General features: G+C 45.0%; 2 protein-coding genes across 2 annotated transcripts; both read right to left on the minus strand.

Annotated features, from left to right (window-relative positions):
- Positions 1-985: 985 nt before the first annotated feature.
- Positions 986-1,889, minus strand: csdc2a (cold shock domain containing C2, RNA binding a). The gene is made up of 3 exons (XM_041963224.1): positions 1,702-1,889; positions 1,447-1,569; positions 986-1,148 (listed from the first exon to the last, which is right to left on the minus strand). The coding sequence occupies exons 1-3, from the start codon at positions 1,887-1,889 to the stop codon at positions 986-988; spliced, it is 474 nt and encodes a 157-aa protein (XP_041819158.1).
- A 5,291-nt stretch (positions 1,890-7,180) lies between these two features.
- On the minus strand, positions 7,181-16,688 carry aco2 (aconitase 2, mitochondrial). The gene is made up of 17 exons (XM_041962379.1): positions 16,638-16,688; positions 14,865-15,007; positions 13,949-14,207; positions 13,763-13,855; positions 13,523-13,681; positions 13,227-13,377; positions 12,988-13,092; positions 12,499-12,590; positions 11,955-12,060; positions 11,675-11,832; positions 11,501-11,574; positions 11,286-11,397; positions 10,913-11,191; positions 10,616-10,807; positions 9,718-9,850; positions 9,426-9,547; positions 7,181-9,329 (listed from the first exon to the last, which is right to left on the minus strand). Exons 1-17 carry the CDS (start codon positions 16,671-16,673, stop codon positions 9,195-9,197), a joined length of 2,349 nt encoding a protein of 782 aa, XP_041818313.1. The 5' UTR covers positions 16,674-16,688; the 3' UTR covers positions 7,181-9,194.
- Between the last annotated feature and the right edge of the window lie 139 nt (positions 16,689-16,827).

Raw genomic sequence — 16,827 nt, forward strand, 5'->3', positions numbered from 1 at the left:
AGACAAAATACAGTAGTGCTACAATATTAAGAAGGAAAATGCTTCCCTTTATGTGGAGCTTACTGCAGCTCCTGAGGCCGGAACACATTAAGAGCTATTTGGATCTTTGTCAAACTTGCTTTCCACTGTAAGTGCATTCATTGTTTGGCGGCCACACACAAGCAGGGTTTTGTGGTACGTCATGCCAACTTGAAAATGATGGGATTTTCTGAAGGCAGCGAGACGAAGGCAGATCTGAGCAGCTGTGCCTTTCGCGTTAAGCTCAGCCTGATCATTGACAAGGGAAAGAAATGTAATTTCCTTTTCCTTTTGATTAGATGTTCTACTGGGAGGCAAACGTCTCCATCTGCTGTTGTAAACACAGACACAATATGGCTAAACTGTCCATTTTTCGATCAGACATTTGTCACATGACTTTTGGCAGTGGTGGCACGTTATTTACATCAGTTGGTTGCGTAGTAGCGTAAAAAAAAAAACTGCACAAAGAACTGCACTGAGCTGGTCCCTTGAAGCTTAAACTCTCCTGCAGTGTGCCCATGGAGTGGCAATATAACTAAAGAGGGTCAAATTTCTCAAAATGTGATTCGGCCTCTTCAACGTCGCAACTCATTGAAGACATCGCTTCCCGTACGACCACTGATTTCCCATCTAAGATATATTCCCTAGGTCAAAAATAAAATGCAGGCACAAAGCCCTGGACCCTAAACTTCAGACTCTAAATTAAAACAGTCAAACCCAAACGATGAAACCACGACCTTCAAAGGAAAACATTCAAACGTATACATTCAAAGCTTACTTTCCAACGCTAACCTATATTCAAACATTCGCCAACACCCTTCCATAACCAAGCCACCTCCGGCCAAGCTCTGGGGTACGCCAGGCTCCAATCTTTCCTCCCCAGACCTGGTCCCGAACCTCACAACCGGAAAACGTAAAACCTAAAATCAAATCCATATCCCCCTTTGCCTTGGCCCCGAGTGCTGGTCTAGGAGCTGATGATCTGACCTGACCAGGTCTCGTGTTTGGTGCCTGGATTCAGGTGGGTGATCACCACGTCGACAGCCTGGATCTTCTGGTTCTTGGGAGGGATGGGGCACACCTTGTACGTGACCTCGTCCCCTTCCATAGGCACGTACTCTCCCTCAATGCTGTCCGGGAAACACAAAGAAAATGACAAGTTTAACAAAGTCGCACTCCCATAAAGTTGGTGGACTCGCTACAGACAGATTTGAAAATCGCAGAAAAAAAAGCGCAGCAGAATTAGCACGTGAAGCTGTACATCCACTGGTTCTGAGGGGAGGTGTGAGGTTGACCGAGGTACCGTCAATTCTCACATCCCTGGAAATGAGGTCAGAATACGTCAAATGTTGTATGTAGTCTTGCAGTCTTGTAGCAGCACGTCAACTTGTCAGGAAACCCCTGACGAGACGAAAGAAATTCACTCACTCGGAGATGTGGACAAAGATGTCCTCTCCTCCATGAGAGGGGCGGATGAATCCATGACCCTGAGACCTGGAGAAGTTTTTACACACCCCTTTAAATACTGGACCTGATCTGGCTCGCACTGTCCTGCAGAGAAAGAGAGACACGGACAGAAACAGAGGGGGGAATAAATCAGTACCACAGCTTTCCTGAGACATTATTTTGAAGCTTTTGTGTCGCCTCAACTGAGACCCTGGAAACATTGTACTGCAGACTCACGCTGAGTATGTGCGGGTGCGTTTGGTGGGCAGTGGGCTGGGCAGCTCTCCAGGCTGTGGCGGTTTCCTCTCCCTCTCCCAAACCCGGCTGCCCTCCCTCAGGAAGGGGAAGGAGAGCTGCAGGGGGGTCCGGGGGGAGGTGAGAGGCAGTGGAGGGTCTGCCGGTGAGGAGGCATCAGGGTCTGACATCTTAACTGGTTATGGGTTGTGGTTGTTTTTTTTCTCTCTCTGTATTAGGTCTCCTCTGATGGTGCACAAGGAAGAAGAGGAAGGAGGGTTACACCTCCTGCATGGCAAGAGTGTGTGTGGGAGGGCGAGGAGATGTCCAGAGAGGAGGTGGAGGAGTGGAGCAACAGCACCCTGCAGTAAAGGAGCGAGGGAGGTAAGGAAAGAAGGCAGAGGAAGAAAGGTTTTACTACCTATCAAAGGTAAACAAAGACATGCAGACATGTTTTGTGACCTTCAAGTTTTATCAAAAATTACATCATGTCCTCTGACTGCGTTGCATTCTGCACCTTGGAGGCTTTTTTTTTACTCTGGAAACTGTCTGTGCTAAATAGTGAGTCTAGATTAAAGACGCCCATGCTCTTTGATTTTGAAGGACTGACACTGAAGCTGCTTTTGAATGTAAAGGCTTCCCGTCAGACTCCATTGTGTTCAAGCAACGGACCCGGACAGCGGCTCTGAAAATGACCACTGATTAAAGTTTTCTACAGTGGATTTTTGCTTGGTTGTGGATATAAAAGCAGGTATGCGACAGCTGAAGGCTGCTGTGAGCAAAATGGGAAAAAACAATTTGATTACCGAGCGCCTGGCCGTGATCTTGCTGGCTTTGAAAAATTCCCAAGATGATGTAAATAGAGGGCCTCGACTCGGCTCATCACGCTCTGTCATATTAAAATCCCCGCTCGTGCAAGACTGACATCCATCACAGGGTTGCTCCTTCCGGTGTGAGCTCAAACAACAGGCTGCCCTCTGAACCGCTTCAGACAGTCAGTTTAGGACAAAAGAGCTCGGTCACCGTGCCACGACACAAACCCAATTATCACTCTGTAACTGGGCGATGCGGGTATTATCGTCTGGCTCATCGTTCTGACGCTCAAACACAAAGGGAAGTTAAACGCTTCCACTCAAACCTGGCGGATGTGTTATTGGGGTTATCGGCAGCCACCTCCCAACGAGTGGAGGTATTGATGTAGCATCTGCAGGCTGACAACACTGATGAGTTCAGCGTGTGTCAGAGTGAATCCCACAGGCTGCGTTCAATATCACGCCCGGCCTCTCTCACTGTCAGTCTAAATATAGACGTTTGTGTGTGGTTAGATGGACGCAGTTCTTTACACTGGACGGCATGCATCGAGATGTATACACACACACACACACACACACACACAGCCTGTACTCCTTCCAAGAGGAGTGTGTGTGTGTGTGTGTGTGTGTGTTTGACCACAGACATGTCAGGGTTGTTCAGCTTTCGATCCCGCCACTGTAACAACTTTTACTTCATTTGTAGAAGTTAGCATCAGTGTTCTCATCACATCCGTCTGTGTTCATCATCGTCACCCAAGCCGCCTCCCAGTGTCTCCTCATTGGTCCAGCCTCCATCTGCTTACTGACCATAACCGTCAGTTGATGACTAACACCTCTCACTTCTTCTCTCCTCTTTATTTAAGTAGGCAGCCAGCTTGTACAACTACAAACAGAAATTATGAAAATATACTTAATAAAACCAAGTTACATAAATATTAATGTAGAGAATAAAACCAGCTGGGGGTTAATAAATGTTTGTTGTTAATGGACAGTTTTAAAGTAATACAGGAATTTCTACTTGAGGAACAGAAAATTGTAAATAAATAGTTAGCTTTACAAGGTAAAATTGTTTTAGTATACATCTATTAAAAATGAGGAAATCCAAGCTGCTATACGAGAGCTAATGTTGCTGACTTGTGCTTGAGGTTTAATACTAACGTTAGCACTTGTTTCTTTAGCCCCTGTGGAACCAGGAAGTCACCACTGCGCATTTATACAGCCACGCTAACGGCTCTGTGAGGCTAACCAGTCACAGCTGCGCTTTGAGCTAAATGCTAACGTCAGCATGAAAACATGCTCATGATGACGGCGCTAACATGCTGATGCCACGCGTCATGTGCGCCATGTTCACCACTAAAGTTTAGCGTGTTAGCATGCTAACGTTTCTCCTGGCCCCCTGTAGTCAGGTGCTGGGACAGCAGCATACCTGCTTACAGGCCAATTTTTTATGTTTCACTTGAAGTGATTTTATTGATGATGAAGTACGTGTTTATCGTCTTAGTTTGTTGGGGAAATGATGTCAATTGCCACACCTGCATCTTTTCTACCTTTACATCAAGGACGACACTGGTTTAATGCCTCCATCACATACTGTCAAATAAACTTAAAGGTGCAGCATACAGGAATTGTGGACCAGTGTTTGTAAACACTTGCACTGTGTGCGCCATCTTCAGAGCTTCCTCTCAGGTGCACCCTGCTTATGGTCTGGCACCTGATCGCTACCTGTTTACGAAGTCCCGTCCTCACCTGCGCTGTTTTTGGCTGGGAGGTTATACACCCATTGCCCACTGTCCCAGTGTCTCATGGGAAGATTATTCTTATAATTATACTTTTGAGTAACATGAGAGAGCTAGTGAGGTTAAGGTTGGTGTCCGTCAGGCATGAGCATGCGTCCAAATAGTACAAGGGTTCAAAGGTCTCCAGCATCATGGCAGGGGTGGCTTTAATCCCAAACACCCTGCCAAAACACCCTGCAAATGTCTGATGAGCTGGGGTTTTTATCCCCAGGTATCATATTAGGATAGTGTTGATGCAGTGATAATTAACACACATCTCATCACACATCTGTCGACTGGCACCGCGGCTGATGGATGATGGTGCAAATATGCAGCCTAAATAATTCAGCAACTTGACCGGTTGAGCTCTCCTTTCATTGGCTCTCCTTTTAGGCAGGCCGGCGAGCGGACTCCTTTAATTCTCCGCAGTGCCTGGGTGTCAGATGAGTTGATGAAACACTGAATCAGGAGGCTGCGTCTAAGGCGGAGGAGCCGGACCGGACTGGAGGACGGGAGGGAGCTGGTGGAGGAGCTTGGAAAAGACAGACAAAAGGCCAAGAGCACCTCCCTGTGAAACCAGGGCACTGTGGCTGTCTGTGCTGCTCTGCATCAGCATGGCAGACACGTCAAGTGTCACACACACACACACACACACACACACACACACACAGGGAGCCAGTCTTTAAACTTCACATTAACCTTTAAAAGGGACACACAGCCTGTTTTACGGTATAATGTGTTTGAATATGAGGCTGGCAGAGCCTAAATAATTCACTCCAGAATAAAAGCCCTCCAGGCGGGTTGTTTCCAGAACATTCTCACACTGTGGCAGCTCGAGACAAGAGGGCGCGAGGATGCTGAACTGGTGGCCAAAAAAATAAATACACCAAAAGGCGTCGCGGCATGAAAAACGCAAAGATACGGCCGGGATTTTAAATCTGTGCTCTGAGTTGAGGACATTTTTATCACAATCCTGCCATGACGCGCCGCCGTCCGCCCGCCGCGCAGAAGAATGGGCTCGGATGCGTGAAGCCACGCCGCCAATCGCACATAAACCCGATCGATTACGCGATTACTCACCGTCAAAGCGCCGATCAGCTGTCAGTCGGACGATCGGCGACTTGGCCCCCCCGTGTTTCGCGGCGATGCGAGGCGATTATGTCATAAGAGCCGGTGAAAGCGGCGGGGACATGTGGTGAATAAGTCAGGGGATCTTGGTATGGATGCGGCGCACACAGGCGGGATGAAAAGGCAGCAAATGAAAAGGAGGCAGCAGAGATGGGGCGGGGGTGCTGGGGGTTACTGTGCTAAAAAAAAAAAAAAAAAAACAACAGCGGGCTTCAGCTCACTACACTCAACTCTTTGTTCCCTCTGTGGACGGTAACATTTCTTAATGCTGTCTTTTTTATCACACTGCTGAGATCAATGTGATGTTGAGTGGACTGGCACATGGTGCATTTTGATTGGATTAATAATCATTATGGATCAAATAATGCACGTGCAGGTATTGTGCATTAAGCTAGAGATGTGTGTGCTAAATATCCTTTAAATATAATATAGATAAATCTACCTATGTTACAAGTGGTGAAGTTTTAATTCTTTAGATCTAAATATGGCATTTCTTTTTTAAACTTGATAAAGCTTCATACTGTGCTTTCCTGTTATTGCTCCAGTTTTATTAACATTATTATTTAATGCATCCTGTCATGACATGGTGTGAAGTAATTTAGACTTGTTTCCCTTCAAACAAGATGTATTTCTTGTATTATAGGCTGTGTGGCAGCTTTGAATCAGAGAAAGTAGGCCTTCATCCCCTTTTCCCACAAACTCTCCCATTCAGTGTCAATGGGCCACTTCCTTCCCTGACGCTTCTGATGACATCATTTAGAGTTGTAAATGACAGTGGAAAGTACCATGTGCTTTATCTGTACAATCCACTGCAGTTCAATACAACAGCCCAGCCAGAAATCCCAACTTTTCCAGTTTACATACACGAGAGGGGCAGGATATCAGAAACAACCCTACCACTATGAACTCAGAGCTATAAACACGTGATTGAATGAACATCTCTATGACAGCATGGACAAAAACTGAACATCTTAGGCATCATATCAGATTGCATTAGACTGTATAGGTGTACCTAATAAAGTTGCCACTAAGTGCAAAGCTGTGCCCATCTGGAGGACCTCTTTAAACAAAGTCTACAAACTGTTTATTGCTCTGGCTTATGGTATATTGATTGTATTGCTGTTAATAGCTGCTTTTTGTTTCTGTGACATTTCAGAATTACCACTCTAAACCAGACCAAGACCTCTTTTTCTGCAAATTGAAAGAGACAAGTGTCTTATTAGAGGGATGACAGTATTCTTAAATGGCCACTTTGGGCCATGATACTGAACAGAGGTTAGGCAGATACGCAGCTCAAACAATCTTTACACTGCTTTCCTATCCAGCTTACCCCACATCTCCACAGCTGATCAGCGTTAGCAGTGCCAGCTTCCATCAGGGGCAAGGCTACAGCCTTTGTGTGTTGCATTTGCACTCGCGTGCACATCTTTGCATATTCAGCCCCGGACATCTACTCACAGGCCATACTCTGTGTGTGTATAGCATTATGCCCGATTGCTATATTCAAAACCCAGTAAGGCGACCAGTCAAACTGCTATTAAACGACATTGGCTCCCTTTTAAATCCACTGCTGAGACAAACCAGACCTTCTTTATTCCTTTTCCTCTTTTTTTCAGACGTGTTAACTCTAACGTGCAGATCAATCTGAGCTGTGAAGAACCTGCTGCTCAACATAGCACACAATGATTCACACTTACAGCACTGATACACACTTGATTCTTGAATGTAACTATTCTTTCAAAATCCTGCTTAATGACACCAACAAGATCATTATGACCACATTTAAGTTTTAATGCTTTGTTCACGTGTATCTTGCATAGGCCTATCGCATACATACAATACACTGAGTTTTAACGAAGACGATGGATCAGTATATTGCTGTGTATCTCTATAAATACCAGCAACTCAGCCTAGGACAGATTTTAGTCACATCACTGGAGCCAACATAAATGAGATCTGTGAATTTTTATTTTACAACCCATTGGCATTTCTGTAACACAGAAAAGATAATCTGGGGGCAAAAAAAAGACACAAACACTTAAATGTACTTGGAACCAGACACATTACATAAAGCTGGTTAGAGGAAGAGTGGTATAATTTACTTCATGTGATTAATTGCATTTTGTTTGCAATGGCTGGAGCAGTAAAGGTAAAGATGAGGACAAAAACCGTCTTGTTTCTGATCTGACTGCCCATGTTGAGGTTTTTGGCGTGAAATCCAGTTAATTATATGCACAGAGGACCAAAACCAGCTGACACAGTAATCTGGGTTTCTTATGAGTCGCAGCGTTGCTCAATTAAAGCAAGTGGCCATTCTTCTGTTTCTTCTTCTCCATTGCTACTTGTAAAATTGAGTGAGCTGTTACTTTCCTTTTGTTGAATCTGATTTCGTTTCGTTAGGGTAAAAGTCACTTGTCACCCTACAAAAAGGGCCCTGAAAATATGGGATGGAAGAGGACACAAGTCAGAGTTTAACCCTGTTCAAGAAGAAAACAGATTTTGAGCAAAGTGTTTATGTAAAATACTCACAAGACCTGAACTTTTTTTCAAGAAAAAGTATAAATAAATAAACAATGGGAAAACCATATGATGCATTTAACCTTGTAAAGAGGTTAGGATTGATCAGGAGGGCAGCTTGAAGATGGTGGTAGTGTCAGGGAAGAAGAGGGTTTGGTACTGTATTCTTACACAGTATTAAAGCCTATAAGTCCTTCTGTATATCAAGAAGTGTCTGTAATGATTCTCTGAAGCCTTTTGTAACACTGACAGTATGTACTGTGATGGATAAAGACACTTTGCTAAAAGACATGGACACAAAAACTGACCGATAAACGTTCTGTTAGATATACAGTAATCAATCATCCGACAAGTTACGCTATGCTAACTTAATTTGGTATTTTGGTGACCACCTGCTCTCAAACTGCCTCACATACTTATATGATTACCCAGAATGCCTTTCACCAATCCCTAGAAAACAGCTGTGTCCACTAGGTGCTGCTTTCTAAGTGGGCATTAGATCATATTAGTGAGCTCCCTTGTAGACACTACAATATTTCCTCCTGGCCACGAGAGGGCTGGTGAGTGACAAAATGAATGAATGAATTGGTGTGGCCACAAGTTCCCTTTGGATCCGTGTGATCATTGCAAGAACTGTGCTAAACAACAAATGGACCCAGAAATGCAACCGACAGCAATGTTTACCTGTTCAGGGTGAATGACAATAGTTATTATTCTCGCCATGCAGCGTGCAACACAACCCTAAAGCAACAAGGTGAGTGTGTGTGATCAGCTGGCTGAGCTCCAGCAGGAAGTGGTTTCCAGGTTATACTGAACTTGTTTGAACAGCTTCAAAAACACCGGCAGCTCATCAGCTGGCAGAGTTATGTCACTGTTTGGGTCAAAGCTTAGTGGGTAAAAGTTTGTGTGTGTGTGTGTGTGTGTGTGTCTGTGTGGTAACTGGCTATCACTGTTTGACTTTGAAACACAGCAGCGTAACGTACCTTCAAGAGCTATGTACTGAAAAATGAAGGTTTTAAAGATATCTGACCACAGACCAGTTGCAATTGTTCCTTCATCAACATTAGCATGGCACTTAGTCTGAAGCCATCTGACAACATTTAACTCTTTGAGTTACTTCAGTCCAAACTGTGTGCAAATGCAGATGATGGAACAATCATTAACAGGATCTACATTCATCCCTCTTCTTCCCCACAATCCTCACCGCCCCATTTTCCCCCTGAAAATCCAGATCCTCCACATTTTGTCTCCCCACTCCTCTTCTTCAATGCTGCAGCTCCTTCATCCTGTTGAGGGCGGAGCCTGCCTTGAACCATTCAATCTGTGTCTCATTGAAGCTGTGGATCAGTTCCAGGGTCTCCTCGCTGCCGTCGCTGTGCTTCACGGCGGCGCTGAGGGGCTGGGGAGAAGGAGAGGAAGACGAGACGTTCTCAGTACAGACGCTTTTCAGTAACCGCGGGAGAGAGGCCACTTTTCAGCTGTAACGCCCTCTTACCTTTCCTGGAGCGAAGGTTTTGAGTCCTCTGATCGAGATCTTGTCATCAGGGCGGATCTTGTCATAGTCTGATGGGTTGCTGAAGGTCAGGGGCAGCAGACCCTGCTTCTTCAGGTTGGTTTCTGAGGACAGAAGGGAGACATGTTTATTAACAGAGGATAAATGGTATTAAAAAAAGATTTCACACGAACATTCAGAAAATCCTACTAAAATGACATGTACACAAAACAGCAATGGCCCCTGTGGGACTTCTTTTCACACACTGAAGCTTATGACAGTTACTGTGCAGTACCGTGAATTCTGGCAAAGCTCTTGACAATGATGGCTCTTCCTCCCAGATGCCTGGGCTCCAGCGCAGCATGCTCTCTGCTGGAGCCCTCACCGTAGTTGTCATCTCCAACCACCACCCAGGACACACCATTGGCCTATGCACAACAGGGTGGAAACAGCATTAAGGCGGACTTAAACTTGATGCACGGGGTTAACAGGAGCCCTGCTGTTGACAACACCAGACGGCAGTATGTATGTGATCAGGCTGTATATTGTTTAAATTAAATACCCCACAGTAACTGTTTACATTCTTTAATTTACTTTGAGTGACAGTGGGCCACAGATATACTTACAGAACTGGAGTTACATCTAAGTAACTTCTATTTTGACCTCGTCTAATCACTGAATAGGATCCTGTGCAATCAACATTTTTGTCATTCATTTATTCACTGTGAGAGTGGTGGGCTGAGGTTGTGCTCTGATGTGTGTCACTGCAAACGAGACAATCATTGAGAATCTTTCTTCACTTTGTTTCATGCTGTTTCCACTATCAGCATCCTCCAACAGCAGGAGAAAACACAAGCAGCCAATCACAGTTGGCCAATCACAATTATTTTGATATGGGGGTTGAACTGTTGGTTCAAAACCCAAAAATACTCAATTTACAATGATAATGATCAAAGAGTGAAAAGAAGCAAATTCTCACATTCCCTCAAAAGGGAACGGCTCAAGTTTGATGGAAAATAACCAAAACAAATTCTTTACTAAACAGATTCTTTGTGCCGATCAATCAATTGATTAATCAACAGCATTTAGCATTGTTGTTAAAGGACTGACTAGTATTTGTAGTGGAGTGTTTCTAGAGAGCATCTTTGGCCCAATAATCTGGTACCTGTACCTTTCCCCTCTGCAATCCTCACCTTGTAGTGACGGGCCACATCAGGGACTCCTCCGTAATCCCCTGTCAGGTGGTTCTTGATCTTGTTGATGGCATCATTCTCGCTGTTGACTGCACCGATCAGCATGTTGTTGGAGATGTTGTCCAGGTGGCCGCGGAACTTCAACCAAGGTCCAGCAGCACTGATGTGGTCTGTGGTGCATTTGCCCTTCACCTGCGGAGACAGAAAACTGCAAAGTTAAAAACATTTCCATTCTCCAACTCAGCTGTAGCGAGTTGGACAAACTGCGACCGGGGTGTTCCGTTTCAAAGGCCTGACCTTGATGAGGACCTTCATGTCCTCCAGATCGTTCCCGCTCCATCTGTCAAAGGGCTCCAGCAGCTGCAGCCGGTTGCTCTCAGGGCTGACGTCCACCCTAAGGCTTTGGCCGTCAGCAGGCGGGTGCTGGTAGGTGTCCTGGCCTGGGTCAAAGTCCTTGGCGGGTAGTTCATCTCCGTTGGGGGGCTCCAGCTTGAACTTCTCACCGTTGGGGGCTGTGAGGTAATCTGTCTCTGGGTTGAAGTTCAGTGTGCCGGCGATTGCGAGGGCAGTGACAATCTGAGAAGGAAGAGGAGATGGAAGGCATTTAGCTTCAAAACGTAGGCTTGAGGTTGAACATGTATTAGTACGGCTTGGTGCTGAGTGAGTTTACCTCAGGAGAGGTAACAAAGGCGTGTGTAGCAGGGTTAGCATCGTTCCTGGCAGTGAAGTTTCTGTTGAATGAAGTGACGATTGTGTTCTTCTCTCCCTTTTTCACGTCACGCCTGAATGCAAACATACACAACATATTAACTCACTTAAAAAAAAAAAAACACTTCAGTCAAATTGAACTACTGTCACACTGTAAGTCATGGCACAAACACCTACCTGTCCCACTGTCCAATGCAGGGTCCACATGCGTTGGCCAGGACCACACCGCCGACATCACCAAGGATCTTTGACTAAAGGGAGGCACAAACATATTGAGAATTTGTTACATTACCTGGAGGTAAACCATTGGGGAGGCCCAACTCCCCGCTTTCTTTGTGCACCAACACTTACATATCCATCTCTTTCGATGGTGGCACGAATCTGCTCGGAGCCTGGGGTGACTGTGAACTGAGCTTTGCACTTCAGGCCTTTATCCAAAGCCTGCTTGGCCACAGAGGCGGCGCGGCCCATGTCCTCGTAGCTGGAGTTGGTACAGCTGCCGATCAGACCTAAAGGGGAAAGGACCAAATCTCAGAGAGGATCTCGTTGAAAGCAGACAGCAGGTTGAACAGTTAAACAACAGAAGTGTGAGTAAAGCTGTGCAGACCATCCATCCCTGGTCACTGCTTACCAACTTTAACATCCAGCGGCCAGCCGTTCTTCTCTGCAACAGCACCTACATCAGACACTGGGTGAGCCAGGTCAGGGGTAAAGGGTCCGTTGATGTGGGGCTTCAGCTAGAATAAGAAACAACACAAGTTCAGGGAAGTCTGCTGTCTTCTGAAACAAACCCAGCTCTGAACCTGTCACCCATCTATAGATTTCACAGCAATGTCTGTCAGCCCTAGTGCAATATGTATTTAGATGTGTATGGACAGCATTGGTAACAGACCCTCAGGAGTCCCACCAAGACCTGGAACTAACAACACATAACTTAGAGAATAGGTTGAGATGGTATAAAATAGTCTGGTTTCTAATTGGCTATAAAAACCTAGTGAAAGTTTAGGTTCTCCCTCTGGGCCACACCTCATAAATCACCAGAGTAGTGTTAAGAGATCCCTGGCCAGAGACCTTTGTTTCATGTCACCCCCTCCTTGTATTTCCTGATGCTCTCCACTTTGAACTATGCAACAGAAGCCAGACACACCAAAAGATGATTTTAAAAATAGACGGACCTCGTCCAGATTGAGCTCGATGAGCTGGTCGTACTCGCAGCCTTCATCTGGCACCAACAAGTCAGAGTATTCATCAGCCAGGGCAGCGATCTCTGGGAAGGAACGAGAGGATGAGTGCTGACATGCTTTCACAAGGCATCAAACTTTCCATGAAAATTCACACTGGCACTGACACACAGAGTTCAGAATGCTGTTACAGACACTTTAGAGCTATTTTGGCTTATAATCTTGATTACTTGCATCCTTCTTTCAGGAGGTGAAATGGTTTACGTGTCCAAATCTAAAGCAGAAGTCTGTAATTTGATTAAATTCTTCTGGATTTGTTTTGTGCACTGTTCCTTTCCCTGACAGGTGACATAGAATAGATGGACATACAGGGTTTATTGTCTATGGATTTTATCTTTTTTCCCCCTTGTCTCTGTCACTATGCAAAGGGATAATAATGTTTAAACTGTATGACATTATGAAAGACCAAAGCCCTAAACATACGTCCACGTCCAGTCTTCTCTAAATACGTCCTCATGCGGTGGTTGTAGGGGAACACAGAGGTCGTGGCTCCAATCTCTGCTCCCATGTTGCAAATAGTCGCCATTCCTGCAAACGACACATGACAAAACTGATGAATATTACATGTGCCAAACAGCTGAAAAGAAAAATTAAAAAAAAAAAAAAAAAAAAGATACCAAAGTGGAATAAGGTCAGGTTGAAAAAGTGTTTCTTTTACTGACCAGTGCAGGAAATGGAGTCGACTCCTGGTCCATGGTATTCTACAATGGCTCCGGTGCCTCCCTTCACCGTCAGGATGCCGGCCACCTTCAAGATGACATCCTTAGGAGACGTCCAGCCTGAGAGGGTGCCTGTCAGCTTCACACCAATCACCTTTGAGAAGAGATTGGAGAGTTCAGTGTGGCAAATAAAAGCTCAGAGATGGAGAAAAAAAAACACAACTAATGTAACTGGAGAAAGAAAACATGGGAAACATGAAACAGAAGACATAGTCAACAAAATATTGTATTCAGCCAACCTTGGGGCACTTGAGCTCCCAGGGAATTCCAGCCATGACATCTACAGCATCTGCTCCTCCAACCCCGATGCAGATGGCACCAAGGCCACCACCGTTTGGTGTGTGGGAGTCTGTGCCAATTAGCATCACTCCTGGGTAAGCGTAGTTCTCCAGGATGATCTGTTTGAATCAGAAATCTGAACGTTAACATTACAGTGGTTTTAGCCGCGGTCATTTTCCAGGCACTGCATCCAAACTCACCTGATGGATGATTCCAGAACCTGGTTTCCAGAAGCCAACTCCATACTTTGCTCCAGCACTGGACAGGAAGTTGTAGACCTCTTGGTTGATTTCCTATAATGGGAACCATGACGACAACACATGTCAACAATCATTACAACATTACTTTTCGAGATTAGTATAATTACCCTAAGCAAATAAAATCACCTTTGCTCTGGCCAGATCCTTCGCTCCTCCAATCTGGGCCTCGATCAGGTGATCACAGTGGATGGTGGAGGGCACAGCCACCTTCGGCAGGCCGCTGCTGATGAACTGGAGCATTGCCATCTGGGCCGTAGCATCCTGCATGGCCACGCGGTCGGGACGCAGCCGCAGGTAAGTGCGGCCACGGTCGATCTCCTGGTTGTGGGGGTCATCGAGGTGGCCGTACACGATCTTCTCTGACAGGGTGAGTGGCCGGCTGAGTCTGGACAGAAAATATGAGCCTTTTTTTCATATCAGGTTGCTGCCATGTGAGAGGATGTTTCAGCAGGGGACAAGCAAGAAGATGAGACAGGTACAATAGAAAAATAACCAACGAAAGTAGCTGAAAATACAATAAATAAAACAACTTGCAGTAAGCAATTGTTGTGTTTTTACATATTTTAGATTACAACAGTGTGGAAACAAGAAGATTTAGTTGGATCCTATGTAAATAATGTGGGTTTCCTCTTCTGGTTTAAGTAAAATCTACTTTATAAATCAAAAAGTATTTTTTTCCCATCTCACAGTACAGTGTTTCACCACTCATCTCTTCATTATGTCATCTTATAACTAGCAGTTTATGCCAGTCTAAACCTCAGGGGTAATTATAGGGCTGAACAAGCAGAAGCTTTTGATCTGCCCATCCACCACAGAAACATGTCTGCCCCATACACACACACACACACACACACACACTCCAAAGATTAACAACTGCACTAGAGTTAGTAAAGGGTACAACTAAAGCAAACAAAAAAAAAACTGTGGTAAAGGGCAAACAAACATGAGAGATCAAACATTCGCACAGATATGTGTGTGTTTGAGGAAACACTGATGTGAGCCAGAGCAAATACACAGTAAAGCAGACCAGGAGAATACTGACCTTTTTCGCACAATGTCTACACTGGATTGGAGCCTCTCGTAGTTGATGAAGGAGGTGGGTTCAAAGCGGCTCATAGACACATTGGCCTTGGCTCTGTACGCCGCTGATACATGCAGGCGCCGTGCACCATGGCCCAGGGCCAGCTGGAGATAACAACAACAAAAACACAGGCAGCTTACATTGATTAGCCCCCAGCCAAAAGGATTTTTCTACATTTGTCTTCTGAAAATCTTCTTGGGCTGAAAGAGCAGATTGAGAAAATAATGAGACTAAAATTGTACTGATGTGGAAAATGAAGCCAGCATGTGAATGCAAGGCTGTTTTATAGTCCACTCTCAAGCATCAGATATCAGGTCACACCAGGTGAACATGATGGCTGACCACAAATACATTCTCAGCCTGCGGAGCTGTGACTCTAGCCCCCTACAACGACATATTTCCTACCAATTTGTGAATGGCCATATGGGTTAGAGAAGCCACATTTTACCATTTTCAGACCAAATGGTGTGTGTGGATGTTACTTACAGTGTGTAGTGTTCACATTACATAAGGTAAAAAGAGAACAAGGACCAAATCAACAGCTCAACCACCTCCAATAAGTAAGTTATTAAAGAAGACACACAAGAGAACAAGCTGTGAAACACCTGAGGGTCTTCAGTGACCAGTGTGGTAGAGATTAACTGTTGCTCAGAGAAAGAATGGACAGTGAACAGCTGAACACACAACCCCCAATCAGCTGACTTTTGCTGTCAAAGAACAGCTGTCAATCAACTGAGGAGCTGAATCAAGTGTTAATAAGCTGTTTCTACATCAGTCACAGGATGGTTCAAATTGAGGCTAAGCAAACTATTGGTATTTAATATTCACTTTCTGTTGGAGTGAAGCAAAATTTGGTATTTTCTATGAGCTACGATGCCCATTTTTCATAGGAGTAATTCTACAGGGCTTTTACTGGCTCAAGTTTCTCCAAGGACTTCACAAACACCTGCCAGCGCCAGCCGAAAATGTCAGCCAGAGGTAGCTGTCGAGTGTCATGAACTAGAAAACATTACTTTCACATATATTGCTTAGTATGTCGACATTGGGAGAGGATGATCTGGATAGCTGCTCTTTTACTTCTATATCACCCAGATCGCCATAGACCTCAAAGTGACCTCGGACAGACGTCAGTTTGGGCTCACTTCGAGGTCAGATAGTAGGAGTTGAGGCTCATGGAGGTCACTTGTCATCATGTGGACTGTAGAAATCTCAACAGCACACTGCTGTTGTTAAACATTACAACACAGATCCTGTTAATTTTAAACCAGACTTAATGAATTGCTTCCTCCTGGGGCAGTAAAAATTGGTAAAACTGCGTTTGCTGTATTATTTGCTATCATTAAACACGTTTTCTGCCTTTAACACGCCGCTCGCCTGCTTGGTGCTCTAACCTTGTGGTTAACCTTGCTATTAGTCACCAAGCTCCAGATCTAAAACTAACCTAGCTGTGTTCATGTAAGACCCGAGGATATCGGCAATGGGTTCCTGTGGACAGAGACATTAGCTTGCTTTACTAAGCCAGTGGAAATAGCTGTTGCCCGGTGAACGCGTTCAGTGCAGTCAGGACACGATGACCTGGTCAGCTAGCTGGTGACTGATTCGCAGCCTATTTATCCTCAGCAGCAGCTCATAGAGTTTTAATTTGGTCAGGTCAAGATTACAGTGGATCTATAGCAGGTGACATCCTTCACTCCTATGTAAATATGGCAAAATTAGTCAATTTTCGTCTCTTACCTGGAGCCGGGCGACAGTGAGACAGTAGGTTGCCATTTTGTTCACTGACAAAGATGTGTCGGCCAGTGGTGACGTCACGAATTTGTAAGCCGCCGTCTTGCAGGTCCTTTAAGGACAAAATATTCAGGGTAGTTGCATTATGTAGTAAGATTGTTCTAAAAATGTAATTTGGTCTTAACTGTGTTAGTCT

Source organism: Chelmon rostratus, chromosome 21, assembly GCF_017976325.1.
Source record: "Chelmon rostratus isolate fCheRos1 chromosome 21, fCheRos1.pri, whole genome shotgun sequence".
Taxonomy (NCBI): Eukaryota; Metazoa; Chordata; class Actinopteri; order Chaetodontiformes; family Chaetodontidae; genus Chelmon; species Chelmon rostratus.

Coding starts and splice junctions, on each gene's coding strand:
- csdc2a (XM_041963224.1), bottom strand. CDS start 1,889: ATGTCAGACCCTGATGCCTCCTCACCGGCAGACCCTCCACTGCCTCTC. Junction 1,570..1,701: donor CGCACCCGCACATACTCAGC/GTGAGTCTGCAG, acceptor CTTTCTCTGCAG/GACAGTGCGAGCCAGATCAG. Junction 1,149..1,446: donor ATCTTTGTCCACATCTCCGA/GTGAGTGAATTT, acceptor TTTCCCGGACAG/CATTGAGGGAGAGTACGTGC.
- aco2 (XM_041962379.1), bottom strand. CDS start 16,673: ATGGCAACCTACTGTCTCACTGTCGCCCGGCTCCAG. Junction 13,856..13,948: donor AGGATCTGGCCAGAGCAAAG/GTGATTTTATTT, acceptor TTCCCATTATAG/GAAATCAACCAAGAGGTCTA. Junction 10,808..10,912: donor ACATGAAGGTCCTCATCAAG/GTCAGGCCTTTG, acceptor CTGTCTCCGCAG/GTGAAGGGCAAATGCACCAC.